Here is a 25,322-nt window from a genome sequence, read left to right on the forward strand (position 1 = left end):
CTTCCTGTCCTTGTAATGAAACCATTTGTGTAACTGTTCTCGAATGTACAAGAATGTGTTATTTGTTATAATGTAACACACCTTCGCCTCCTCCATCTGCATGATGTTGGCCTGACACTCAGCAATGCTGTCGTTGATGTAGTCGATGTTGGCTAACAGGGACTCTAATTCCTCGTTCAGGGACTGAATGGCTTTTTCGGCCTCAGGGCCCTCGGCCGCCATCTTCTCCTTCTTCCTGCTCAGCTTGTCTCTCCGCCGTGTCAGATCCTCCCGTTGCTGTTGACATAATGAGACTCTTATTGTACATCTGCTCTGTGCTTAAATGCTTGAACACATCTTTTTCTATTATTTGTGAACTGAGTAAAATATGGGCACGCTTTTATGATCGTATACTGTTTTGTTTCTTTTACCTTGAGAAGGCGATTCATATCTGCCTCCATGTTGGAGATAGTCAAGCGCTGCATGATGATGTCAGAGATGCGTCGTTCCAGGCTCTGCCATTTAACGCGTGCTACGCGGGTAGAGTAAATCCCCACAGGCCTGCGATGGTACAGTCTGGTGAACGCATACAGATACCATAAGAGACATGACCTCACAATATTTTGCACACATGCAGATTTATAACACTCAGACCTGGTTCCATTTGAAGCTCCTGATCCTGTGTGTGTGCGTGTGCCAGGCATTCTGTGGCCAGAGTCCTGTACAGTGTCGGACAGGAGGACCTTCCTGGTCATCTTTCCAGAAACGGGCCGAACCTGTCGCCTCAAAGCAGTCACCTAGAGAACACATCAACATCCAGTTACGACATGTGTGTGTGTGTGTGTGTGAGAGAGAGAGAAAGGGGGGTGTCAATAGCATTAATTAGCTACATTAATTATATCAATGGAAGGTCCTAACATAGATAATAAGACAAACGTAGTGGTGTGTGTGTGTGTGTGTGTGTGCGCAGAGTGTGCTTTACCTCCTCAGTCTTCCTGCGCAGTATGAGCTCCTGCTGCCTCTTTTGGGCCTCAAGCAGTTTCAGCTGGTGCTGCAGTATATTGGGCACAAAGCAGAAAGCTCATTAAGGCTACAGCTTTTTGTTTAACCGGAGCTCTGAACATGCAATTTTACCATTAAAAAGCACTTAAACTTGTATAATCAAAGAATTTTACTCCCTAGGAACATACTCAAATGCAATCAGACTTTCGTAAAGTAGGCATGTCTCTATTAATATGCATGAATATGCAAATTAGGGCCACCCTCATGTTCTACTGCTGTCCAATACCAATCTCTTTCTAGGTTAAATCATTAGTATTATGGTAAATTCAGTTTTTTATATATTAAAAATAAAAACACTGGTCATCGCCTGCATTTACTATTACTGTACCACATTTTACTTCAGTTTACTGAGTTAGCTAGCTATACAACTGTTAGAAAATTTTAATTTGTCAGACAATTGTACAATTTCATCATCAAAAAATTTGAATTAGCATTTTCATCTTTTGGTTAAAGCATGTGAAATCTAAACATATACCGCCTGGGCAAAAAAACGTCACACTCTAAGATTTCATGTGATCACATTTAGCTTGGATTACAGAACACAATGTGGTGGCCGGTTTATTTTTGGATATGATTCCTGATGCTCCCGGGACAATCTTTCACAATTTGAGTTTTGGAATATACAGATCATTCAGGAGCTTCAGGTCATGGCCATTTCTGAGATGAGACCTGACCAACTGAAGCAGCCTCAGATCAGACCACATGACCCCTTTTCATTGCTCTGAAGTCCAATCTTAATGTTTCCTAGCAAACTGAAGCCTTTTCCCCTAATAAGCCTCACTGACGAGCTATTTAGTCCCAATCCTGTGAGTTCTCATCACATTGTGTGTGTATGGAAATGTTCTTACTACCACTATTAAACATAGCATTTACTGTAGATTTTTTTGCAACTTCACCAAGTGATCCTTATTCATGTTTTTTTCTGACCACATTTCTTCCACAAAGATGATGGTTCAGCACTATATGATAATGTGTTGAAGGGTTCTCAACCCAGTTCAAGTCTGCTGTCTAGTTTTCTTGTGAAAATGAGTGAACAGTCCCATAAGTATACATCATATGATGAATAAAGGAGTGTATGATTAATTGCGGCCCAGGCATGCAGCACCTCTTGTTTACGCTGGTCCTTCTTCAGCGTGGCGATCTCACGGTTCCTGCGCGTCTCTGCCAGCCGGTTCTTTTCCTGCTGCTCCTTCATTTGCTTCATGAGACGCACCTACAGTAGCAACGGTCAACACAGAGACAGTCAGTGCAGAATGTCTAGACACACTTATCAAGAACCTCGAAGAAAATGTGTTTCAGAAATGTTTTTATAATCACACACATCGTCAGTTTTTTGAGACTGCTTTACAGTACATATAACCACATCTAAACAGTGGATTGGGCTGTTTTGCTAAAACCTTATTTTCAACTAGAACACTATGCAGATAATCTAAAGCTTTTTAATTATTTGTATACTTTAGCAGGTGTCATATGAGTAATACTGCTTTTAAAAAGGAATAAAGCTTATACTTTGGTTTTCTTCATCTCCACGACTTCCTGTTGGAGTTTCTTAAGCTGCTTCTCATACTGCGACTGATTCTTGAGCAGACGGGCGTGTTCCTTTTGTGCGGCTTGAAGTTTATGCAGTTCTTTATTCATGGTGCTCAGTTTCTTTTCATACTCTGCCTTTATTTTCTTAGACTTGTCCTCAGTACAGGACTCCACGGTACCTGAAAGACACACACACACACACACACACACACACACACACACACACACACACACACACAGATATGTAAATATGTCATAGCATCATGATTGGAACAGGTGTGATGCATGACCCGTGGCATCCCCTACCCATGTTTTGCAGCACACGGTCTCTCTCTAGCTGTGTGTCCCGGATCTTGCTCTGTAGCATCATGAGTTTTTGCTCGTATTGCTGCTTGAGGGTGTGAAGACGTCTTTGGCTGTTTTCCAGCTCGTCGATCAGCTTTTGCTTTATGGCGATCTCACAAGTGATGTTGGCCAGGTCTGCCTGGAAGTTCTCTGTTCCGTACACACACAAAAAAATAATAAAGTTCTCCCCAAAGGACACCATAATCAGAATTAAAAAAACTAATTATCTGTGTAAAAATAGCTAAATTCCTATTGATCCCTATTGATGACATATTAAAAGTGGAAGTAATTTTTTAAAAGACTAGTCCAGTTTAAAGGGCATATTGTATTTTGGTGCACTAGGCAATTTCTGCTGATAGCCTTATGCATTTTCTTCATTAACTGCATTTGTGAGAAATCTGTATTGTTTTTAGCCCTCATGGTCCCCCTGTGATAATGTTCTATATGACACACTCATACTAAAAAAAAAGATCGAATCAGCTGTGGGGAATTTATATTCTTTTATATTCTTTTAATCATTTCTAATAGAGGTTTTTAACTGCTGTTTAATTACTGCAACACACAATGTACGCTTAGGAGTGTTGACTTATCTCACCTTCAACCCCTCTCTCTGCTATCCATACAGACAGGTTTAAGATGCACATAACCATGGTTAGTACTGGGTGATTCAAACTTAAATCAATATCACAATTAATTGAACATTTTACCTCTATAATTATTAATGAATGCTTATACTGTAATAATAATTACATTTGTTGTTTGTTTGTCATAGTTCAATGACAGGGATTGTTTATTAAGCTCAAACTATTAAAGATGGTATATTATTTTGCCTATGTTGCTTCCGTCGCAGACTGGTCATGTGACAACACATGTGGTAGTATGTTTTTATGAGGAGAGTACATGAACATGCACACAGTTGGAAAAGTATTACCAGAAGTAAAAAATAAATATTAACAGAACTAAAAAAATATATTAATTAAAACTGAGTTTTTATTAATTTTCTATTGATTTGTCCTATCCATGCTGCATGTATGTATTTTATGTTTGTGTACAATATTATAAGCCATTTATCGTTAATTTTGCATACTGTAAACACCTTCTCATACTGTACTTGTATCATATTACAATATAATAAGTGCAAAACTCTTAAACCAACATGCATTTCTTTATATTTTGCTTCCGGGATTAGTTCTCCAAGCTACCTGAAGGACTCTTTTTTGGCTTTCTTTTTCGGTTCTCATTTGAAGTCCAGTCCCTGTATCTGACCGGTTTCAGAGGAATAGTTTTGTTTGTTAAGCCGCACTGATGAAAGACTGATTAATCTTTCAAGTTTAAAAAATCATCTAACTTAAGGCATGAACTAATAAGAAACAGCTGCAGATGATGACAGACAGATGATCAGGCCGGTGATTAGTATACTGGTGATGGCTGAGTGGTTAGAATAGACAAGAGGGGAAATTAGGCTGCTGTCGAGGTTGTTACAGTACATAAACAATACATTTTTTTACTGTATCTTTATGCATTGTTTAGCCTAACACAGTAAAACATATTACCATTTCTTTAATTTAATTGGCAAATTACATTTAATATGAAGAAATAATAGGTTGCTAAATGGGTTGCTAATAATGGGTGACTTTTTCAGACTTTGTACTTTAAGTTTTACAATTAAAAAGAATAGAGGAAGTTTAAATACAACAAACCACATAAATTTTAAACCACGCTTAAATTACATATAAACAACATAACTCCAAAATGGTCCAGGTTTAATAAGCCAAACTCCTGTGTGAGTAGTCCAAATTTTAAAACTTTATATTAAAATTTCATTTTTTTACCAACTGCATGTGTTTTTAAATAACACAGTTTTTATATTAACACAGTTAATATTGTGATATAATGAGTGCCTCTCTAACCCTCATGAATAATACAACAAATATTGAATACACATCATAAGCAATCTTTGAAATTATTTCTATATTTATAAATTGACCGTTTGTTTGGTAAATATTTTTTTTTTATAATTATTGTCTCCTAAGAACAGAACTGGACAGAACAATCTAAACATGATGATATAATTCACAGTAATGTACCTTTCTCATCCAACTCTGAGTCAGAGTCATCTGAACTCTCGTCAGCATCCAACTCTTCATCTTCATCCTCCTCATCTTCTTCCTCAGCCTCCTCATGATCGATGCCTTCCTGGACCTCCTGCTGGAGAACAATAAAATACTTTAAAACTATTAATTATTTTATATTTGAGGATGTTACATATTGGAAGAATAAATCAAAAAATTTTTTTTGATTGACTGAATGCAGTTGTACCTCTGCATCCTCAATTGCTGACTCAAGCTGCTCTTTTTCGTTCCCCTTCTCTTGCTCATTATCAGGGATTTCCTCCTTTACAACACTGGACACAAATGTATAAATAATTTTACTTAAAAAGAAACATCTTTCCTTAACGTCTGATAAACATATAATTTAATGATACTCAGAAATCTTTTAGACCAAATAAATCTGTTAAGATGAGTCAGTCTTCTTCTTTGTCTTTCGGCTGTTCCCTTTCAGGGGTCGCCACAGCGAATCATCTGCCTCCATCTAACCCTATTCTCTGCATCCTCTTCTCTCTCTATGCCACTGAAGAGGAATACAAATTACCATGTGAGGCTGTCTGATCACTTTAACTATAAACTACAATGGTGCAACCTCTCTCACTCATTGTGTACATTGTAGACATGGAGTCTATTCCAGGGTCCATCACACAGCATACACAAACTCATACATTCATTCACACGCTGTGGGCAATTTTGAAACGCCAATCAACCTACTACTGTATGCATACATTCTTTGGACTGAGGGAGGAAACCGGATTCCTGGAGGAAATACACCAAGCATGGGGAAAACATGCAAACTCCACTAACAAACCACCAGGCAGGACTCAAACCCTCAACTAGAGGTGGAAGGCCACAATGCTAACCACTACACCAACATGCTGCTAAGGTGTAACTTATTTAAAATAAATGTAAGGATGGATGAGCTAACTATTGTTTTCAGAATGATACAAAACACAATATGAAGTCAACAAAAGTCTGTCAGACAGTGAGGATACAGAACATGCACATAAAAAAAGGTCATTATACCAATGAATAATGTGTTTGCATTATTTCAGCATGTCAGCCAAATATAAAATGATGATAAACAACTTATCAGCGGTCATAAATACATCATTTAACTGGTACTGTGACAGACATCATTTAAAACTTAAGATTAAGATATTTTTATCTGATATAATTATGCTTTTATACAGTATATCTATTATTATCTAATACAAATACAAGTATGTTTTTAATACTTGTATGTATTATTGTAACTGACAATACCTCCTATATATAACTTTGATCAGATCTACTAACAATCTTAAATTAAGAAAAAAGACTTTCACATACAGTAACATTTTATTACAAAATCACTGAGTATCATTTATAATATTTGTAAAAAATATAAAGTTAGTATTTGAATAAGTATGTCATACATCCAGTGTGGAAGCTGAGAACAACTGAAATAAAACACTGCTGCATTCAAACGAAATGAAAATAAAAAGCGCATTAAAGGCCAACGCATTCTTGAGGTCCTAAATTAAAAGCAGGGAAAATTAAAAAGAAATAAAATTTATTTTTTCTTGTTATGCTCTGAAAACATAACCAAAGCAACGGTAAACGTTAAGGTAATGATAAGGTAGTTCCCAAACCACAATTTAAAGAATGAGACTCGTGATATTCAGGTCACGAAAAATACATTTATATGTTTATATAGAATCATAAAAATACATTTTTATTTAAGCTGTAATAATTAACCACATGCTTAAAATACAGTCTTTTAATGGCTCTCTTTAAAGTGTGGCAACTACCTTTAAAAAAAAAAGAAAAAAAAAAAGCGATAAAATAGCCAGGGTCGGGGTAAGAGGACTTCAGCGCGAAGACACTCTATGGGCAGGTGTGAGACAATGACAAACCTGTCTTCCTCCACCTCCATCTCCTCTTCCTCCTCCACTCTCCTCTCCTCCAGCAGCTGCTGGAGCCTTCACAGGTCAGAGGGCAAAGGTCAGGTAGAGTAGAAGAGGAAGGAAGAGGACATCAGTGAGCGAGGAGCAGGAAAAGCCACAGACCTATGGCTACGTTCACATTACAAGCCGCGTTCCTCAATTCTGATTTTTTGGATCAGATCAGATGGACATGTGATGACGGTTCGCATTCATCAATTACAAGTGACTTTTTCTATCGTGGACACATCTGTCTGTTATTTGTTGAGGTCTAGAAGAAGGAAGAACGCCAGGCGGCTCATTTTAGCTGTTTAAGCAGCTGCTGCTAGCACTGCTGTGAAATCCACATGCTGCCTGATGTAAGTGAGCAACCTACTGTACGCATGCGCAGAGGCAAAAAGTCACATGAATTCCGATCTTCCCATTCTCATCCAAGGCGCATGACCACATAGCAGATATATAACCGATCTAGGACAATATATGAGACTAACTCAGATCCAATCAGATTTGAGCAGTCACACAGCATCTGTGTCGCATTAGGCAAAATAATCGGATTTGACTTACTTGAGGCTGGTAATGTGAATGTAGGCTTAGTGTATTATACTGCTTACCCTCTCTCTTCAGCTTTTGTAATTCTACCACATAGTTGTTTCTTTAAATAAAAAAACTCATCAGTGCCCCGAAACAGCAGCCAAGCAAATGTTACTTCAGTACATTGTAATAATAATAGTCATTAAGATGACATTCCACTGTGTAATTGTAAACCTGACAGTATCCACACACACACACACACACACCCACGGTGCACAGAGAACGCTGTATCAGCTTCACAGGATGCCACAATAAGGAGACGATGTTACCAAGACAACTTCCCTTCCCCAAAAAACCCTCACACAGACAGAAAAAGCTTCACATTATTCTTTACTGTCTTTTTTTTACCTTTTCTTTTTCTTCTTCTCTCTCCTCTTCAGTTTCTCCAGATCCTTCTTAGCCAGCTCGATAATGTCTGAGGTCTCTTGGGACGGGTCAGAACCGAGAGAGAAAGCTGGAGTCCCTCCGTAGAAAGACGACCTAGTGGACGCTCGGGACAGATTCTTCCTCAGGTTCTCATTCACTGCCTCACTTTCCAACAATTTTGCTCTGAAATACAAAAAGATTGATTAAATGCCTATATCTTTACAGTATATCTGCCCATAGTTTAGGTGTAGCCCTCCAAACACTTTACTGTACTATATCTATAGAATAGGGATATATAGCTATATCTTTAATACTGTATCAAAGCAGTGTCTCAGAAATTCTTCCTTGATGCAATGATATTAAAAAAAACAAAAAAAAAACAAAACCTTACCTTAAATCTTCTATCTCTTTGATGTAATTCTGTATTATATTCCCGATTTCCTCACTGCCTTCCCCTGCACACAATACACAGTGCATTGTGCATATGACAGACACATTGACACAAAGCAAAAGCAAAAGCTTGTTATAATATGACTAAACATTACGAAAACTTAAACACACAGCCACACAAAATGAACATACCAACTTTAGCAAGAGCCTGATTAGCCTGATCGCTGAGGATCTGAGTGAGGCGAGCTCGCTGGACGTCTATAGTCTCCTGCATGGCTTTCACACGCACTCGTAGGTTCTGGTTCTCCATCTGCAGCATGGAGTTCTCATGGTACATGTCATTGATGCTCTCCAGGCCATCCTCACCAACTATGCGCTTGCCCTGCACACACGGTCAAACACAGCATAGCACTTTTCTTACTGGACAGTGTAGACTGGGATTACTATTGAGTTTGTAAACATCTGATCAATAAAGACTGAAAAAGGGTGGTCTAGCAATATTCCATTGGGATTATGTGTTGGGAAGTAACACTGGTGTCCTGAGATGTAAAAAATTACATTTACGCTTCTAGCAGACACCCTTATCCAGAGAGACTTACATTTTTATCTCTTTACACATCTGAACAGTTGAGGGTTAAGAGTCTTGCTCAAGGGCTCAACAGCGGTAACCTGGTGGTCGTGGGGTTTGAACATGGGACCTTCCGAACTGTAGTATAATGCCTTGACCACTAAGCTACCCCTGGCCCTAAAAACTCACTTTGTGTGTAGGATAGCCATTATCAGAACAGACAACCTACAGCTTATGGTGTAAAAAGTCATACTGTAACTCTCTCACCGTACGGTACTCCATGAGCTCCATCTGCAGCCGTGCAATCTCCGTCCTCAGGGCGCTGATCTGCTGACTGGCTTTGTCTTGATTCACTACCACTTTGTTCTTAATGTTACGCGCACGGTTAGCATATTTCAGGGTGTTTAGGGTCTCCATGAAATCCCGGTCTGATGGACTTATGCAGGCGATCATCACTGTTTGGCTATGAGACAAACAGGAAAATTATTATGCCTGAAAACTAACATTTGAATTACCATGTAATAAAGCTGCACTTTAGTAAATTGCTAATGGCAATGACTGTGCTTAATATTAGGTAACTCATCAATGTCATATAATTCAGTTATCATTTTGTTATTTCAAGTGAACAGAAATAAGCTTTTCTTTTAGAAGTTATTATTCTAAATAATTATTATTATATAATAATTATTATTCAATAATTCTACATTATGTAGCTATAATATAATTAGAATTCCATTATAACATATACAACTACTACTATTTCTTCTACTACGACGAGTAATCATCAACATCATAACAATATAATGATAATATAACATAAATAATGTCACAGACTAATAAAGCCAGTATCCATTATGTGTCCCATTGAAAACCCATAAAAATGAACTTTAAACTTGACCCAAATGTCAAACAAAGGTCTACGGATCTGTCACACCTCTTTCCGGTCTCAATCACTACAAACTGACCTGTTGCCACCTAAAGAATCCTGGAGAAGGCGAGTGAGTTTGGAGTCCCGGTAAGGCACATGTGTTGATCGCTTGCTTTTGTCTCCTAAGGCACTGATGACATTCCCCAATGCCAACTGCATCACACATATGAATTTATGACATAAAAAAGTGACAAATACTGCAAATAAATTTACACATGAGTTGCAGAATTCACAAATCTAAAGTGACAGGTCTCACCAGTCCACAGTTGATGGAGATGCCTTCTTTGGCTCTTTCCCCAGTGGCACCTGTTCTCTTCAGTCGCTCTGAACCTGCCAGATCCACAAAGTGGAACTTGGCTGTTAGAGTCTCAAACTCATCCACGTCAGATGAGCCATTGGCCAGCCGGTTATCAGTCACATTGTCATTCTGAAGGAGGAAAAAGGGAAAAGTGATCCTTCAATCAGACTGCTTTACTCAGAGAGAAAGTTAATAATAAGCAACTCTAATAAGTGTCTCTGACAACTGACTGATGAATAAAGATCATAATAAATCCATTTTTTTATAATACCCTTTGGGATATCATAATAAAAAAAGCATAAAAGTAAAAAACAATGAATTATGAACATTGTACTACAGAAAATCCTTTCCTCTTGAATTTAAGCTAATTCTAAGATTGCATACTCTCAGATTTCATTTAATCATCTTTAGTTTTGATTACAGCACACAATGTGACGGCTATTAGTTCAGTAAATTCAGATCATCAGCTGACTTCATTTTATTGCCACATAAAGTTGTTCTTGATGTCTGCATCGCTTCACACGCTTCCATTCTTACCCTGATGCACAATAGGGTCAGCCTGAACTCAATAGACCACATGACCTTTCTCCATAGTCCAATCTTTATGCTCCCTATCAAATTCAAGCCTTTTCATGATTAGTCTCACTAATCTTGTGGTTTGCTTATGGCAACACAGCTGATTAGAACAACAGTTATAGTAAAAATCCTAGTTGTTTTTTTTTGCTTGATGGAAATCCAGTAATTTAACCTTTTTGAAATGCTGGCTTTTTTTTTAAGCCATGCAGTGAATTTACAAGAAGTAATATATGAAAGTGTCATCATGTCCATCATTCTGTATGTCCTATTCCTAATAGTGAAGGAACAAGATGGTAATGAACATTAGCAGCTAGCAGGAAATATGCCGACTCTTACATTGTCTGTAGGTGTGCACATGCGCACTTGGCACAGGTGGATGGTGAAGATGGCATGTGAGCGAGAGCTCTGCACGTTCATTTGAGTGCTTGCTGTGGTGCGCGAGAGAGCGCCCAGCTTCAAACACTGCATCATCTATAACACAGAACATAAAGAATAAGAAATAAGTCAAAAATAAAATATGACTGTTTAATTGTATAATTGTTCTAAAACCACAATAATACCAATAACAAGACCAAGTTTGCTGAAGAACATTCAGTACTCACTTCAGCCTCTGAAGAAACAGTGCGTGTAGTCACTCCCACAGTATAAATACCGCCGCTTGCATCTTCATGGATTTTGATGTGAGATTTCTGTTTTCGGGACTCCATATCACGCGCGGAGTCAAAGAGATCCAGCACTTCTTCATTATACAACTATGGTCACATCAATGTCACATTACACACACAACCATACATAAGAGGAAAAAAAAGATAACCGAACAAACACAGTACTATTAGTTATGATTAATTTTGAAAAAAAGAAAAATAGAAGAAGAATTTAATTCTAATTTGTATCAGCCCCCATATTCTTTATGATAGGGCTAATTATTATGCTTAATGATTATTGATTATAGAATATACAGCAATATTTTGTATGCGCACAAATATATCAAATGTGCATCAGTCATGTGTGTGTGTGTGTGTGTGTTTGTGGGTTCTTGTGTCCCCTATTGCAAACAGCCGAATGTGGCATTTGAGTGAGGTTTTAATTTGGGAGCATGTATAGTATAGAAGGGAAAGAGGGAGAGTGAGACAGATGCAGTAAATAACCCTCATCTTCATTAAGTAGCTCCTGAAATAGCTAAGCCCTGGACTGGAGAACAAGCAGAGTTTCACCATAGGAACAGCAAAGCTACTGTAGTGTGTGTGTACAGTACATGTGTGTGTGTGCGTGTGTGTGCCTGTGTGTGTGTTTGTTTGTTTTGGGGAGGGTGGTCAACTCTGCCCGTGTGTCATGACCTCATGATCTATATTCATGAGTACCTCGAAAACCTTGTACTCTACATGCTATAAAAAATATTAATTGTATACCATTTAAAGTTAAAGATCTGATCAGGTGGATGTGGGTTTGAACCCTTTAACTAAAAAGCAGAGCAGTTCTTGGTGTAGACTGGTGAAGGCCAAAAAGCATGACACAGATAACAAATACCTCCAGGAACTGTGCATTAATCTTGAACTCAGGTATAGGACGTCCTTGTTCTGTTGCGGCCTGCCGTCTCTGCTCGATGCCTTTAAAAAGGTGACTGACTGCTCGTGGGATGATGCCCAGCTCAACTTCCGGGATGCTTACGTCAAAGCCAGTGCCCATTGTGTACGTCTTCCCCGAACCAGTCTGTAAAAAAGAGAAGTGCTGATGTGTCATAAATAAATAGTATATATATATATATATATAAATAAATATCAATATATATACTCAGCAAAAAAAGAAACGTCCCTTTTTCAGGACTGTGTATTTCAACAATAATGTTGTAAAAATCCAAATAACTTTACAGATCTTCATTGTAAAGGGTTTAAACAATGTTTTCCATGCATGTTCAATTAACCATAATCAATTAATTAACATACACCTGTGGAATGGTCGTTAAGACCTTAACAGCTTAACAGCTTACAGAAAGTAGGCATTTAAGGTCACAGTTTTAAAAACGCAGGACACTAAAGTGACTTGTCTACCGACTGTGAAAAACACCCAAAGAAAGATGCCCAGGGTCCCTGCTCATCTGCGTGAACGTGCATTAGGCATGCTGCAGGGAGGCATGAGGACTGCTGATGTGGCTAGGGCAATAAATCGCCATGTCCGCACTGTGAGACGCCTAAGACAGCGCTACAGGGAGACAGGAAGGACAGCTGATCATCCTCGCAGTGGAAGACCACGAGTAACAACACCTGCACAGGATCGGTACATCCGAATATCACACCTGCGTGACAGGTACAGGATGGCCACAACAACTGCCCGAGTCACACCAGGAACACACAATCCCTCCATCAGTGCTCAGACTGTCCGCAATAGGCAGTCCATGAGGAGGAGATGCACTGCAGTACTTCAAGCAGCTGGTGGCCACACCAGATACTGACTGGTACTTTTGATTTTGAGCCTCCCTTCATTCAGGGACACATTGTGTAACATTTTTAGTTTATGTCTTATGGTGTTGACTCTTTTAGTGTTCATACAAATATTTACACATTAAGTTTACTGAAAGTAAAAACAGTTGAAAGTCAGAGGACGTTTCTTTTTTTTTGCTGAGTGTATATATTGACTAAATGTATTATAGAGAAATTGGATAAAGAGTGAGTAAAACATTGAGGAAGTTAATCACTGGGTAAAAGAATAATTGAGTGAGTAAGTGAGTGAGTAAGTGAGTGAATAACTGAATGAATGAGTGAATAATTGAATGAGTGGGTAATTAAGTGAGTGTGTGAGTAAGTGAGTGAATAATTGAATGAATGATTGAGTGAATAATTGAATCAGTGAGTGAGTGAGTGTGTCATTGTCTGAGTGAATAAGAAAGTGAATGAGTGAATAATTAATAAAAATAAATTAGTGAATGTGTACGTGAGCGACGAGTGACTGATTGAATAAATGAATCAGTGTGTGGAAAATGTCAGCATTTCCTGCTATCCGGTTGACTGGTTCACTACAGTCACTGTTGTTAAAACAAGGATTATTATCAGGATGACAAAGCCCAGAACAGCTAAAATGCATGCACAGTAGCCTTGAGTACTGACACCATGTGACATATTTATTTAAATTTAACAGGGTGTGATAAAAAAAGTCTTTCTGTTCTTTTAAAAAGTGAGAACAAGAGATGATCTGATAAAAGTGTCTCTCAAAAAGCCATTTAATGGAGCTCAGCTGTCATGGCAGTGAAAAGAGCCAAGGGAGGTGAGAATCCAATTCGAGAGAGAGAGAAGGAGAAAGAGAGAGATTCAGGAAAAAGTTAGAAACAGACTGGGTAACAGGCAGAGCATTCTGCTTTTCTAGCATGGATTAAATACACTGCAAGGACTTAAACTTGCCATGGAAACAAAAAGTCTAAAGTCAAAATGCCTGAGGAAGTTTTACAATAGAGCATTTTCAATAGAGCAAGTCCACTAAAATCAAATATAGAAATAATAAACAAGAACATTTTTCATTTATCTTGTTGTGATGTCATTGTCATTAAGGATATTAGATATGCAAATTAGTAGCTCAGTTTAATAAAGCAAAACGGAACACGCTAAACACCATGCTGTTCCTGGCAGTCAGGCGGGAAACCTTCTTTTTATCGGAAAAGAAATAAGATATTCCAGATGTTTTGAAGATTACAGTCTGCAGTTTGTTCAGCATATTTTATCATGCTATTTGAAAGCCAGATAACACAGTGCTGTATTTGCAAATAAATCTAAAGCAAAACTATATTGGACCTGACAGCAAATCAGTAACCATTATAACGTGTTATCTGTCCTTTACTGTTTCACGTACTATACATACGTAAAGCGAGATAGAACATGTATTACGGGACCATGCATTATAAATGATGTATGTACAGTATATAATATTTACAGCATATACAGTAGGGCATATATGGTTTAGGGTTTTCCAGAGAGCCATTTTGGGGTCTGCAAATTAAGAGCCTCGACTGGTGTAGAGAGACGAGTAAGACGTCACTTAGGGCCCTCAATGCTAAAAGGTAATGTAAAAAGATAGTATTGGACAACTACTAATTCAAAGAAGTGCTTGAACAAAAATGTTGTTTTTACAGGAACAGCCGAATAGCAGAAAGTGTGAGACAAAACAAAAGTGTGTAGGGCAGAGGGTCCTCCAGGTCCAGGGGTGGGAAGCACTGACCTAAAGCACAATATGAGCCACTAAAAATTTTCATACAGTAATTATGATAATTAGTAATTATCTTAGGTTCTGAAGTATTTTTGCCTGTCAGAATCTAAAGGTTCAGTATGGCATAAACAAAACACCCACCTGTCCATAGGCAAAGATAGTTGCATTGTAGCCCTCAAAGCAGCCTTCTATCAACTTCTCAGTGCAGTTAGAGTAGATGGTGTCTTGCTCGGTGTCCATGTCAAACACATGGTCAAATGTGAAGGCCTTGTCTTTTCCCAGAATTACCTGGGGCTCGCCAGAGGTCACAAATGTACAGATGTGACATCCCTCTATCTTCTCCCGTGCCAGCTGGGGGCGGATCCTGAGTAACGAAAAAAGTGAAAGACAAAGAAATTAATATAAATAAAAAATATATAAAATCAACTTCTTTCCTGTTGGAGATGGTGATAATTGCTTCGATTCGAAGACAACTAAAATTACCCATCTAATTAGCAGAACCGTTTGTGATAATAAGGTTTCCGGCTTGCAGCCAATCTTTCACACACCCCTGGCTAAATATTATTTTCTAATTATGTTTTTAAGTCACTTTAAACACTGAAAAAGACATATGTATAAGTTGATTATCTATAGCCCACTCAAATACGTCAAATTATGTCACAGTGACCAATAATCAAACATAAAATAAAAATGGCACCTCTATGTAATCTTTGTGAAAATTTTATATTCTGTCTCTCTCTTCACAGTCCAGATATTATCTACTCAGAGATATTTTTTATTCTGAGGGTTAGCCCAACAGGAGACAAAAGCATTAGCTCAAATTTAAGTGTATATACCCTTGTGGTATGGTTACACAGGACCTCTGAGAGCGTGCTGTGGGTTATGGCACCAGTTGGATCTTTTGGGTGGTGTGGGTTTTGGGGTGGGCCTGTGTGGATGAGCTAGATTGGATTGAGATCTGGGGAACTCGAAGGCTGGATCAACAGCCTCAATCTTAAACTTTGCCTGCTAAGCCCTATATGCAACAGACTGTAGTGCACTGGGTGTTCTGATACCTTTCTCTCGTGGTCAGTGCAGTGGTCCCTTTTGAGGCGAGTGGGATCGAGTGGGCTGGCCTTTGGTCCCGGTGGGCGTAGATGGGCCTTGGGTGCCCATGATCCTGGTACCAGTTTACTGGTATATAATTAATAATCAGTGTTACTCAATTCATGTAGCGGTGGTATTAAAGTTATGGCTGACTGTGCATACTTTATACATTTGGACTGGGTAATGATGAAATCCTACAAACTCTTTCTTTTCATGCCTAGTCTTCTTTCAATTTGATGAAACCATATTGGCCAGACTATTAATATGATATTTAAAGTAGTGTGATGTACTATTTGCAAATTAATAGGTGCCTGATGGTCCTATAGTTATTATACAATTATTTAAAAGATTTCTGAGATAAACAAGGAGCCTCTGCAGTATTTTTTATTTTTTTTTATGTGTGTGTGTGTGTGTGTGTGTTGATGGAGCTTTGATGCTGTCCGTGTGTCTAAGAGCCCCTTTGTGCAGCCTGGGCTGTGGAGGACAAAACACTGAGGGCTGCACAGAGCTGGCATTGTGTCTGCATGTGTTACTGGATCTGGACACTGGGACAACCATGCACCGGACACTGGAAAGAAAAGATGGAGAAAGTCGCGGATGGAAAAGGAGATGTAGGTGTGTGGTGGGTGGATGAGTTCTCGGAAGGAAAAAACAACACGGCGGACTATAAAATCTGGCAGTCTGTTACAGCTTCAAATGAACTAACAAGTTACTTCTAGTGGATTTTTTTAATTACTAAATGAAGTGTTTAGTTTATTTATTAATAATAAAAAGATCAAAAAGATATTAGGTGCTAATGATTCTTTTTTAGGTACATATACAGTATGAACCATTTAAACTCATTTAAATCTAAGCTGTCATCCAGCTAAGACAGTTACCCCTAAGCAGTTATCTGGCATACATGTACAGTATGTGTGTGTGTGCGTGTGTGTGTGTGTAAAAGAGAGAGAGAGAGAGAGAGAGATGGGCCTCTGCCAAGACTGAAGCGTTATGGCCAGCAGCACTATGCACATTCACTAGTACTTAACGCACACTGAAAAGGGACTAAACTTTAAAAATAACTGACGATGGACTAAATTATGAACTACATCCTTGAGCAGGTCTGTCCTGTGTGACCTGTATGATTACTGCAAGACCAATAATCAAAGGCCAGTCATGTGCAGAGTAATAAGCAGTTCCTATTCTACAGAAAATTAGCACACACCCACCATGTTACTCATCAGCACAATATGAATACATAATGGGAGAGAGGAGTAAATGATCTAAAGTGAAATCAAATTGCGAGAGAAGTGTACAAGTCTTCCTTTCCTCATATGAAACTGCAAAAGACAGGTCCCTACCTGTCATTCTTTTCCCTCTGCAGCTCTCAACCAGCTTGGCATAAATCATTAAAACATCAACATCAAGTGGAGGATCCTGGCCTTTTACTCTTCTAATGTAAAATTCTGAACCAAAATGTCCACACTTAAACAGTGTATTGTGTATGATATACTGTATAGGTGAATATATTAGATATATAGCGGCACATTAGACCTACCGATAACAATAACAAAACCCATGCAAAGACTGCATATGTGCCTGTGTCGTGTGCGTCGTGTGCCTAAATGTAACTTGCAACTGTATATTTTGTACATGTATGGAAATACATTGAGTTATATGTTAATATTAACAAAGACTTTGTTGCCTAAACTTTGTAGCCAGTTATGGAAAATACAGAAGAAAGAAACCCTCAAACGATGCAGATGTCAGTCCTGTTATCATTTTTTTTGTTTCGCCTCGCATTTTAACATCGCAGTATGGTGTAGTTGTAAAGAGCAGTACTCATCCCCCACCCCCACCGCAGGAAAAAAGACAAAAGAAGTATGACTCTGGAATGATTGACAGTTGTGCAGGTGTAACTGAACTACTGGACTCCCTGTCCCTTTTCCCCCACTGTGCATAATAATGATTTTCCTGCTTAAAAGGTAACGCCTTTGCTTCTTTATGGTAAATGCCAAAGAAAATTTAACATATATTATATATATATATGTGTTATATAGAACAAATAGTCAACACATAACCCATATTACAGCTCTATATTGTGGACAAAACTGAGCAAGGTCGTCTGTGATGGTCTCCAAAATGGAGAATATACTGTATTATTTTAGCAAGATTTTATCTGTTATAAGATTGTCTGTGGCAAGCAGGTGACATTTTAGCAAGCTAAGGGTTAGAACAGACCTCCCCATGAAAATAGTTTTATTCTAGGGCCACAACATGCCATCAAAAATTCACATTAAATTTTATTTGACAAATACTGTAATGGTGATTTATACTGCGATATGTAATTAAATATACTGTACTGTACATTATGCCATGAATAATCAGAATGAACAAATGCTTAAATTATTGACAAACACGACATAAAATTACTAACTATGCATATTGTATATTAACCTGCCATAATTTGCAGCCTATTGCGATCAGATAACCGCAGATAACTTTGTACAATTTTCATGCAATTAACCGTGCAGCACTATTTAATTGGGTTGTTTAACACACCAATTTGTTATTTTCTATTTAAACTTTCTAATTTGGTTGATATCCCAATGGACCACAGCCCAATACCTAAAGGACTAGAGCTGCTGCAGGGATTACAGTTATAAATACTAGAGCTTTACTGAGGTACTGTACTGTATAATAATGGCACACAAAGACTGAGGAGGCCTACAGACTGAAGTCCAGGCTTTTATTCTGTGAAGACAAATACTGTAGGCCATACAGGCGACTGGACCCCCAGTGCAAGGAGTGCATCACTAAAGTAAATGGAACTCAGCCGTTGCCTAAATGGAGTATGGGATATATTGGGTGTAAACAGATACTGGGTCAACTCAAATGCACCATGGAATACACGAGAATAAACAGAGAGTAGGTCAGACCGAAAATGGCCTGGGAAGCACTGAAGCAGCCTCAAATAGACTCCTTGTTCACTATTCCCTTAGCAGGCGATTAAAGCTTTCTTCTGTGCATGGCGTCTGTACTCAAAGTGCATATACTGTAGGTGCAATCTGGCATCTGGAAATCAAGACTTTCCAAGAGAATCTAGAGAACAAACCAGGTAATGCGGAGATAAGCACAACTCTCTGAAGAGCCTTGTTTGTCCCAAACCCAGACAGCAATCTCAGGATTACTGCACAAGTGAGCACAAATGTCTAAACAAAAGACAATACAAAGGCACATGGCACATTAGGCTAAAAGGGCAAGCAGTGGCCTCCAGGAAAGAGCTTTGCATTTTTTGAGAAGGTCATCTGAATATGTAAGCCGATAAAAACAGCCTGCTTTGCCAAGACAAGGGGACAGTTTTCTGGTGTTTCCTGCACAATTATATGTCAAGTAAAAACAGGTTCTCCCTGAGGAGTGAGCCAAGGCAGTCACGTCTGCAGTCAAAAATCTTTTTTTCATACAAAAAAGAAAAGTGTAAGCTACAACATTATTGCATAACTGATGGTACTAATTATGTATCAAAAGCACTGTTATTATACACCTAATCTAGAGAAACCTGTAGTTTGGAAGGAAGAGGTTAACAAATACCACTGTTTTCCCACCCAAAAACACAGACACACACCTCTTAAATAGTAAATCACCATATGTGGATAGGAAACATGTGTTAATGATACAGCATCAAGAAAGCTCTAAAAGGGCTGGGGTGGCTGGTCATGGTACTTTAACTTTATGTGTACACTTAAGTGTAAAAATAACCAAATGGTGTTTTTCCTCCCTCCTAGACCTGTTCTTCATGCCTCCTTGCTTCCCGAGGTCAAGAGCGTTCCCCAAGCTTTGCAGTAGTGTGCAGTGTAGGAAATCAGCAGTCGGGTGCAGATGAAGTTGGAGATGTGGATGTAGGGGAAATGTGAGTCTAGTTCAACATTATATGGCCATAAAGCTAAACTGTAATGGTTTTTCAACAATTTATTTTGCAATAAATACTACAAAATTAGGTAAGGCTCATTTTTTTATATATAGGATTAGATATATTACTGTATATCTCAGTTAACCTTAGATCTTTGTATTAAAATATTTATAATAATAATAATCTATAATCAGGTATAATATCTGGCAAATATTTTTACACTTTTCGCTACACAAAATTCAAACTTTATAAACAAGAAAGAAGGAAAGAAAGAAAGTGAGAAAATGAAAGTGGTTAGTTTCTTAGCTAAACTAATAAGTCTGAACTAGAACTCTGACATGGTGGCCTGGTGAGGGGCTCTAATGTCTGTGTAAACATGACTTCCACACGCCGGACAAAGCACAATGGCTTATGCGTGTGACATCTGCAATGAGGTAGCAGTGACAGGGACTGAGTGCCATGCTACGTTTTATGTATGTCTATGTACAGGTGACAGTAAATGATTAAGAAAGATGCTATTTGTCTATTTGTCTATTTCTATACATTTGTCTATAAATGTATAAAATTTATTTCAAGTTATGAAAAAAAGTCATACTTTTTGTTCACAGCAATGTCCATATTTTAGAATTATAACTCTAAAATGAACCCTTATAACTACATATCTTTAAATAAATTTGATCAAATAAGCCAAACTAAGGGTTTAAAAGCTTCTACAGATCGATTCCTATAGCATAAATGAAAACATTTAAATAGAAAGAGGAAACACTTTTAACAATAATGAATTATATTATAAGGACTGTACTATAATGTAATATTATGTAAAATAACTTTTGCCAAATAACCTTTGGGGGCATATTTATTTATTTGTTTATTTATTTATTTATTACTGACATAAGTTGTTTAATTGCAAATGTTGGTTGCACATGGTAAGAACTCATCTTCTACAAAGTGACTACTCCACATAGTCCCCATCACAGAGTAACCCAGATGTTGTCGCAGTTGATGGTTTCCTACGGTGCTAAAGAATGTTAATAGAGATGACATCACTGATTAGAACAATGTGTAAAGATGGATGAAGAGGCATAAAGTAGGGGAAACCAGCACTGAAGATAAACCATGCAGCGTGAGACCATCGACTGCGACAGGCATTTTCAAAGAGGCGTCGTACCTTTGTGTGGAGGATGAGTTACTCTACCAACATGTGCAAATTAAATGATGTCAGTTACTAAAAAAGTTATGCCCAACTTTGTATTTTAAGTAATTTTTAGTCTTCATCGATGATAGCGAGTGAACTACTATTATGCTACCTGTTATTTTTATAATTTTTTACGTTATTCCTTAAAGATGTAGGCCATTTGACATGCCTATGCACCCTGCCCTTTCTTTGCTATTAACCCAGATTATCAACCTAACACAAAGGTGAATATATTAGGGATTAAACAAATAGTAACAGTCTAATAGTACAATAATAAAAAGCTAAGACGTTTGAGATATGTTTTAGATTCAAACTAAATTGAGAGAATGTATTTTGTACTTTGAATAGCTATTTATTCAATATCCTTTAGGCCTTAATAAAAATAATAAAAAGCTCAACTACAATTTAAGTAGTTAAGTTAAATTTAAGTTCTTACTGTGTAACAGCCAAATGCATTAAAATGTAAAAAAAAAAAATAAGTGGAAATGAGTCTGTGGAAAATGAGACGATAATTCAAGGGGTAATGAGTAGTGCTAGGCACGGCAGGATAGCATGAGCTAAGTGTGTGTGTGTGTGTGTGTGTGTGTGTGATTAGTGCAGTGGTTAAATGCAGTATGGGTGGGGAATGACAAGCAGGTATGTTCGGTGTGCGTGGCTGTGTAGGTGTAGTGTTAATGTGAATTGTTTCATTTAGGTGTGTGCCTAACATACTGTACAGTACATATCACACAAAAAAAACACTTTCTTTAATGTGCTAAGAAAAGACAGACACAAATTGATCCAACCACATTAATGAAATGAGCATTTAGTATGGGAACAGAAACAAGTTATAGGGTAAAACTGGGTAAAATATGGGTGTGGTAAACTCATGGAAGCAAGTATATAATTATTCCCAATCTATTCTGCATATAAATGCTGGCTTTTCGGGCATGTTACAGTGGAGAATCACCCTCCAATCTCTGTCAAACCCAGGAATGAAACTGCACATGTGGTTTGAAGAGTCCACACTGACATAGTTTTTACACTCTAGAAGGAAAAAAAAGCCAGGCTGGGCCAGATGGTTTGAAGTCTTCTGTAGGCTTTCAGCGGTTGGAGTTTATTTTGGTGTTTGTTCTGTTTAAATGCAGGCTCTGCAGTGACTAGAGAAAAATGCTCAAGAATGCATTCCAATCTGCAAGTTAGCATTCAGACATTTTGTTTCTTTTTTTTTTTTTTTATTCCCTTTCTGTCTTGCTTATGCTTAAGCCTGGAGTCTATTCCAGGAGACTTTGGGCATAAGGCGGGGTACACCCTGGACAGGGTGCAGTACACACTATTGGGTACTGAGAAATGCAGAGTCCACAGAGGAAACCCACTGGAGATGCGAGGCCACTGTGCCACCTTTACATTTTGTTCAAGATTAATTTTTACCTCAATTTTCTCATACAGTATACTGTATATCCTGTAGCATGCAGATCAAAACCATCCAATCCATCCAAACAGATGACTGTATGCAACATCATCATGACCTAATCCCTAATCTGTTTTGCTCTGTAACAGACTGGAGGATGAGATGAGACAGCCATTCTGCAAGCAGAGTTTGATCATGTGATCTATTCACAACTGATGCTGCTGAGCAAAGGACGTTTGTGCTGCCTCTAAGATGCTGACTCACTCACTAACTGTCTCAGCCATGTCGCTAGTGATATGGGAGGACTGTCACACACACCTGTCCTCTCATTCGAAACCCACACAAAACCCACAATGACTTGCCAAGCAATGCTGATTTCTCAGACACCTTACAGTAACCTGCTTCTAGTATAATGTTTTTTTTAAGATGCTTTCACCTACAGTACTGTAACATGGAACTGGTTCAGCAGGGACATGACTCTCTCAACATCATACAGTATAGAAAGCATTTGAGAAAAGACTTCATAATGTTAATTAACACTTAACTGGTGCATTACAAGATTTATTATGTGATGTTTATGTTTCCAGTGTGGGGAGAGACAGACGACCTGCAAGAGAGACAAAGGAAACTTATCATGTGCTACATGATACAAGGTCGCTATTATGATAAACTATGTTATGACAGCTTTTCCAAGAGTATCATGGGTACTGTCAGTAATGCATGGAACAGAATACGGGATAAAAGAAACCGCAAAAGCAAACGTGTACTGACACTGTCAGTGTAAAACAGCACAGCAGTAAGTGAGTGAATGTGTGAGCACATTATTCCAGTATTTTTTGCTATCCTTTGTTTAACGATGTTGAACACAATTTTTTTTTTCATTGAGCATCTTCTTAGTCTTATATAAACACACACAGTTTTTTTTCCAGTACACTGGAGCCATTTTAGGACTGCCTGCTTTACATCTAAAACTCTGGCCTCCCAGGAACTCCTTTAAAGGCCCATACATGGAGAAATCACTTCGTGCAAGGTCTGTACAGGGGGATGTGGCAATAACTTACAGCTGAGTTTCTATAATGTGCAAATGGTGTTCGTGAATGATTGTGTGCACAGTTCCAACAGACAGATGTGTCTGACAACAAGTTGTTCATCGATATGGAAGGATCAGGCGTTTTACTTGCTGATCGTTCACAGTACTGAATGCAGTGTGCTGCCAGCCACCTCAGCCAAGTTAATCAATCACGGATGTAGGGCCTTCCTCATAAAATTACACCATAAGATACTGGGCAGGAAGTCTTCTTCTAATCGTTTTTACGCCTTTATTTACAAAACATTTAATCCCAAGTCCTGGTTTCACTTGAACACCCTTTGTATTTTTGCAAACCTCATATAAGTAACTGGTCAAATCCTGGCTTTTTGGGGCAGTGATAGCTCATTAGTATTTAATACATATTTTCTCACGCTTCATACTCATTTCCTTAACTTTCTTTTAATTTTGTATTCATTTCAATTAATTTCAGTAATTCGTTGCATTGCGAAAAAGATCATTGTTAAAAACAGTATATAAATAAAATTCAATTGTATTGCACCTCCAGGGTCCAAATTCGATGGAGTTAGCATGTTCTTCCCATGCAAACCGTGGTCAGTGGGTTTCCTTAGGGTACTCTGGTTTCCACCAACAGTCCAAAGACATGCAGATTAGGCTAATTGGTGTTCCCAAATTGACCGTAGTGTGTGAATGACTGTGTGTATGTGTGTGTGCCCTAAGATGAATTGCCACCCTGTCCAGAGTGTACCATGCCTTGAGCCCTAAGTCTCCTGGGATAGAGGATAAAGCTGTGAATTGGCGCGGCAGTGAATTGGGAATTGGAAATTGGGGCGAAGTGAATAATGGTTAGCATTGACACATTGCAACATGAGGTTCCGGCTTAGATTCCCGCCTTTGGTTCTGCGTGCATGGAGTTTGAATGTTCTACCTGTGCTTGGTGGGTTTCCTCCCAAAGTCCAAAAACATAACAGTTAGACTCGGTGTCATTCCCAAAATGAGTCAATGAGCATGTTAGGGTGTACCATGCCACGTGCCCTCAGTCTCCTGGAGTAGGCTCCAGGCCCCCTGCGACCCTGTATACAGAATAAAGCGGTATGGACGATGAGTGAATTAGAGTGAGTGAATTGAATTGGAATCAGTAGGATGGTGGTTTAAGCCCCAGCTCCAGCAAACTGCTACTATTGGGCCCTTGAGCAAGACCCTCCATTTCCCTGTATTGTCCAGAGGTGCTGCATCATCCTGCACTCTGACCCCAGCTTCATAACAAGCCCGGATATACGAAGAAACAACCCTCACTGTGCTGTGACAAAAGAAAGAAGGATCCTTTATTTCATTTCAGAAACAGCAGCAGCAGCAGCAGCTCGTCCCACTGACTTGTGTGGGTTGTGAAAGCGCATCCCGTCCATAAAGCTGCTCTTTCATCGACTAACCGTCGCTCAAGCCTCCGCTGCTGGTCCAGGCGTCTCGAGTGTAAGCACTAAGCCCTGACCACGCACTAAGCCCTGATCACGCACTAAGCCCTGACCACGCACTAAGCCCTGACCACGCACCTGCCTGCCAGCACCTCCACATAAACACACAGACTTTTCGCATGAACCGTATCTGCGTGTAAACAAGCCGCATAAAACCTAAAGCCTCAGATCACCTGCAAACGCGTGCAACCTGCGTACAGAGTTCAATGCTTCATTACAGCGCAGTGCACACTGCGGATCCTCTCGGTTTCCTTTAGAAGGCGCAGCAGCGCTTTGAGGAGCGACAGGCCCGGTTACCGGGCGGCTCCGCGCGCGCGCAGGTTATTATACTATTATATGCGCAGAACAGAACAAGTGCAAGAAACGCGTGACAAGAAACACCCAA

At 38.7% G+C, this 25,322-nt stretch overlaps 1 protein-coding gene across 8 annotated transcripts in view; it reads right to left on the reverse strand.

Annotated features, from left to right (window-relative positions):
• Positions 1-25,322, reverse strand: part of kif21a (kinesin family member 21A) — a 42,616-nt gene that overhangs the window by 16,978 nt on the left and 316 nt on the right. For 3 of the 8 annotated variants that reach the window (XM_053516097.1, XM_053516123.1, XM_053516079.1), the window contains exons 2-20: positions 14,999-15,221; positions 12,194-12,376; positions 11,269-11,418; positions 11,003-11,137; positions 10,049-10,219; positions 9,830-9,945; positions 9,132-9,327; positions 8,489-8,678; positions 8,298-8,361; positions 7,889-8,089; positions 6,923-6,988; positions 5,236-5,320; positions 5,004-5,124; positions 2,878-3,066; positions 2,551-2,750; positions 2,147-2,254; positions 962-1,030; positions 411-776; positions 82-276 (exon numbers count right to left, since the gene is read on the reverse strand). In XM_053516097.1, the coding sequence (XP_053372072.1) occupies positions 82-276; positions 411-776; positions 962-1,030; positions 2,147-2,254; positions 2,551-2,750; positions 2,878-3,066; positions 5,004-5,124; positions 5,236-5,320; positions 6,923-6,988; positions 7,889-8,089; positions 8,298-8,361; positions 8,489-8,678; positions 9,132-9,327; positions 9,830-9,945; positions 10,049-10,219; positions 11,003-11,137; positions 11,269-11,418; positions 12,194-12,376; positions 14,999-15,221 (3,028 nt within the window). The remainder of the gene's footprint in view (positions 1-81; positions 277-410; positions 777-961; positions 1,031-2,146; positions 2,255-2,550; positions 2,751-2,877; positions 3,067-5,003; positions 5,125-5,235; positions 5,321-6,922; positions 6,989-7,888; positions 8,090-8,297; positions 8,362-8,488; positions 8,679-9,131; positions 9,328-9,829; positions 9,946-10,048; positions 10,220-11,002; positions 11,138-11,268; positions 11,419-12,193; positions 12,377-14,998; positions 15,222-25,322) is intronic. The other 5 variants (XM_053516139.1, XM_053516105.1, XM_053516113.1 and 2 more) reach the window with 4 other exon arrangements.

The sequence above is a fragment of the Clarias gariepinus genome, chromosome 2, assembly GCF_024256425.1.
Source record: "Clarias gariepinus isolate MV-2021 ecotype Netherlands chromosome 2, CGAR_prim_01v2, whole genome shotgun sequence".
Classification (NCBI taxonomy): domain Eukaryota; kingdom Metazoa; phylum Chordata; class Actinopteri; order Siluriformes; family Clariidae; genus Clarias; species Clarias gariepinus.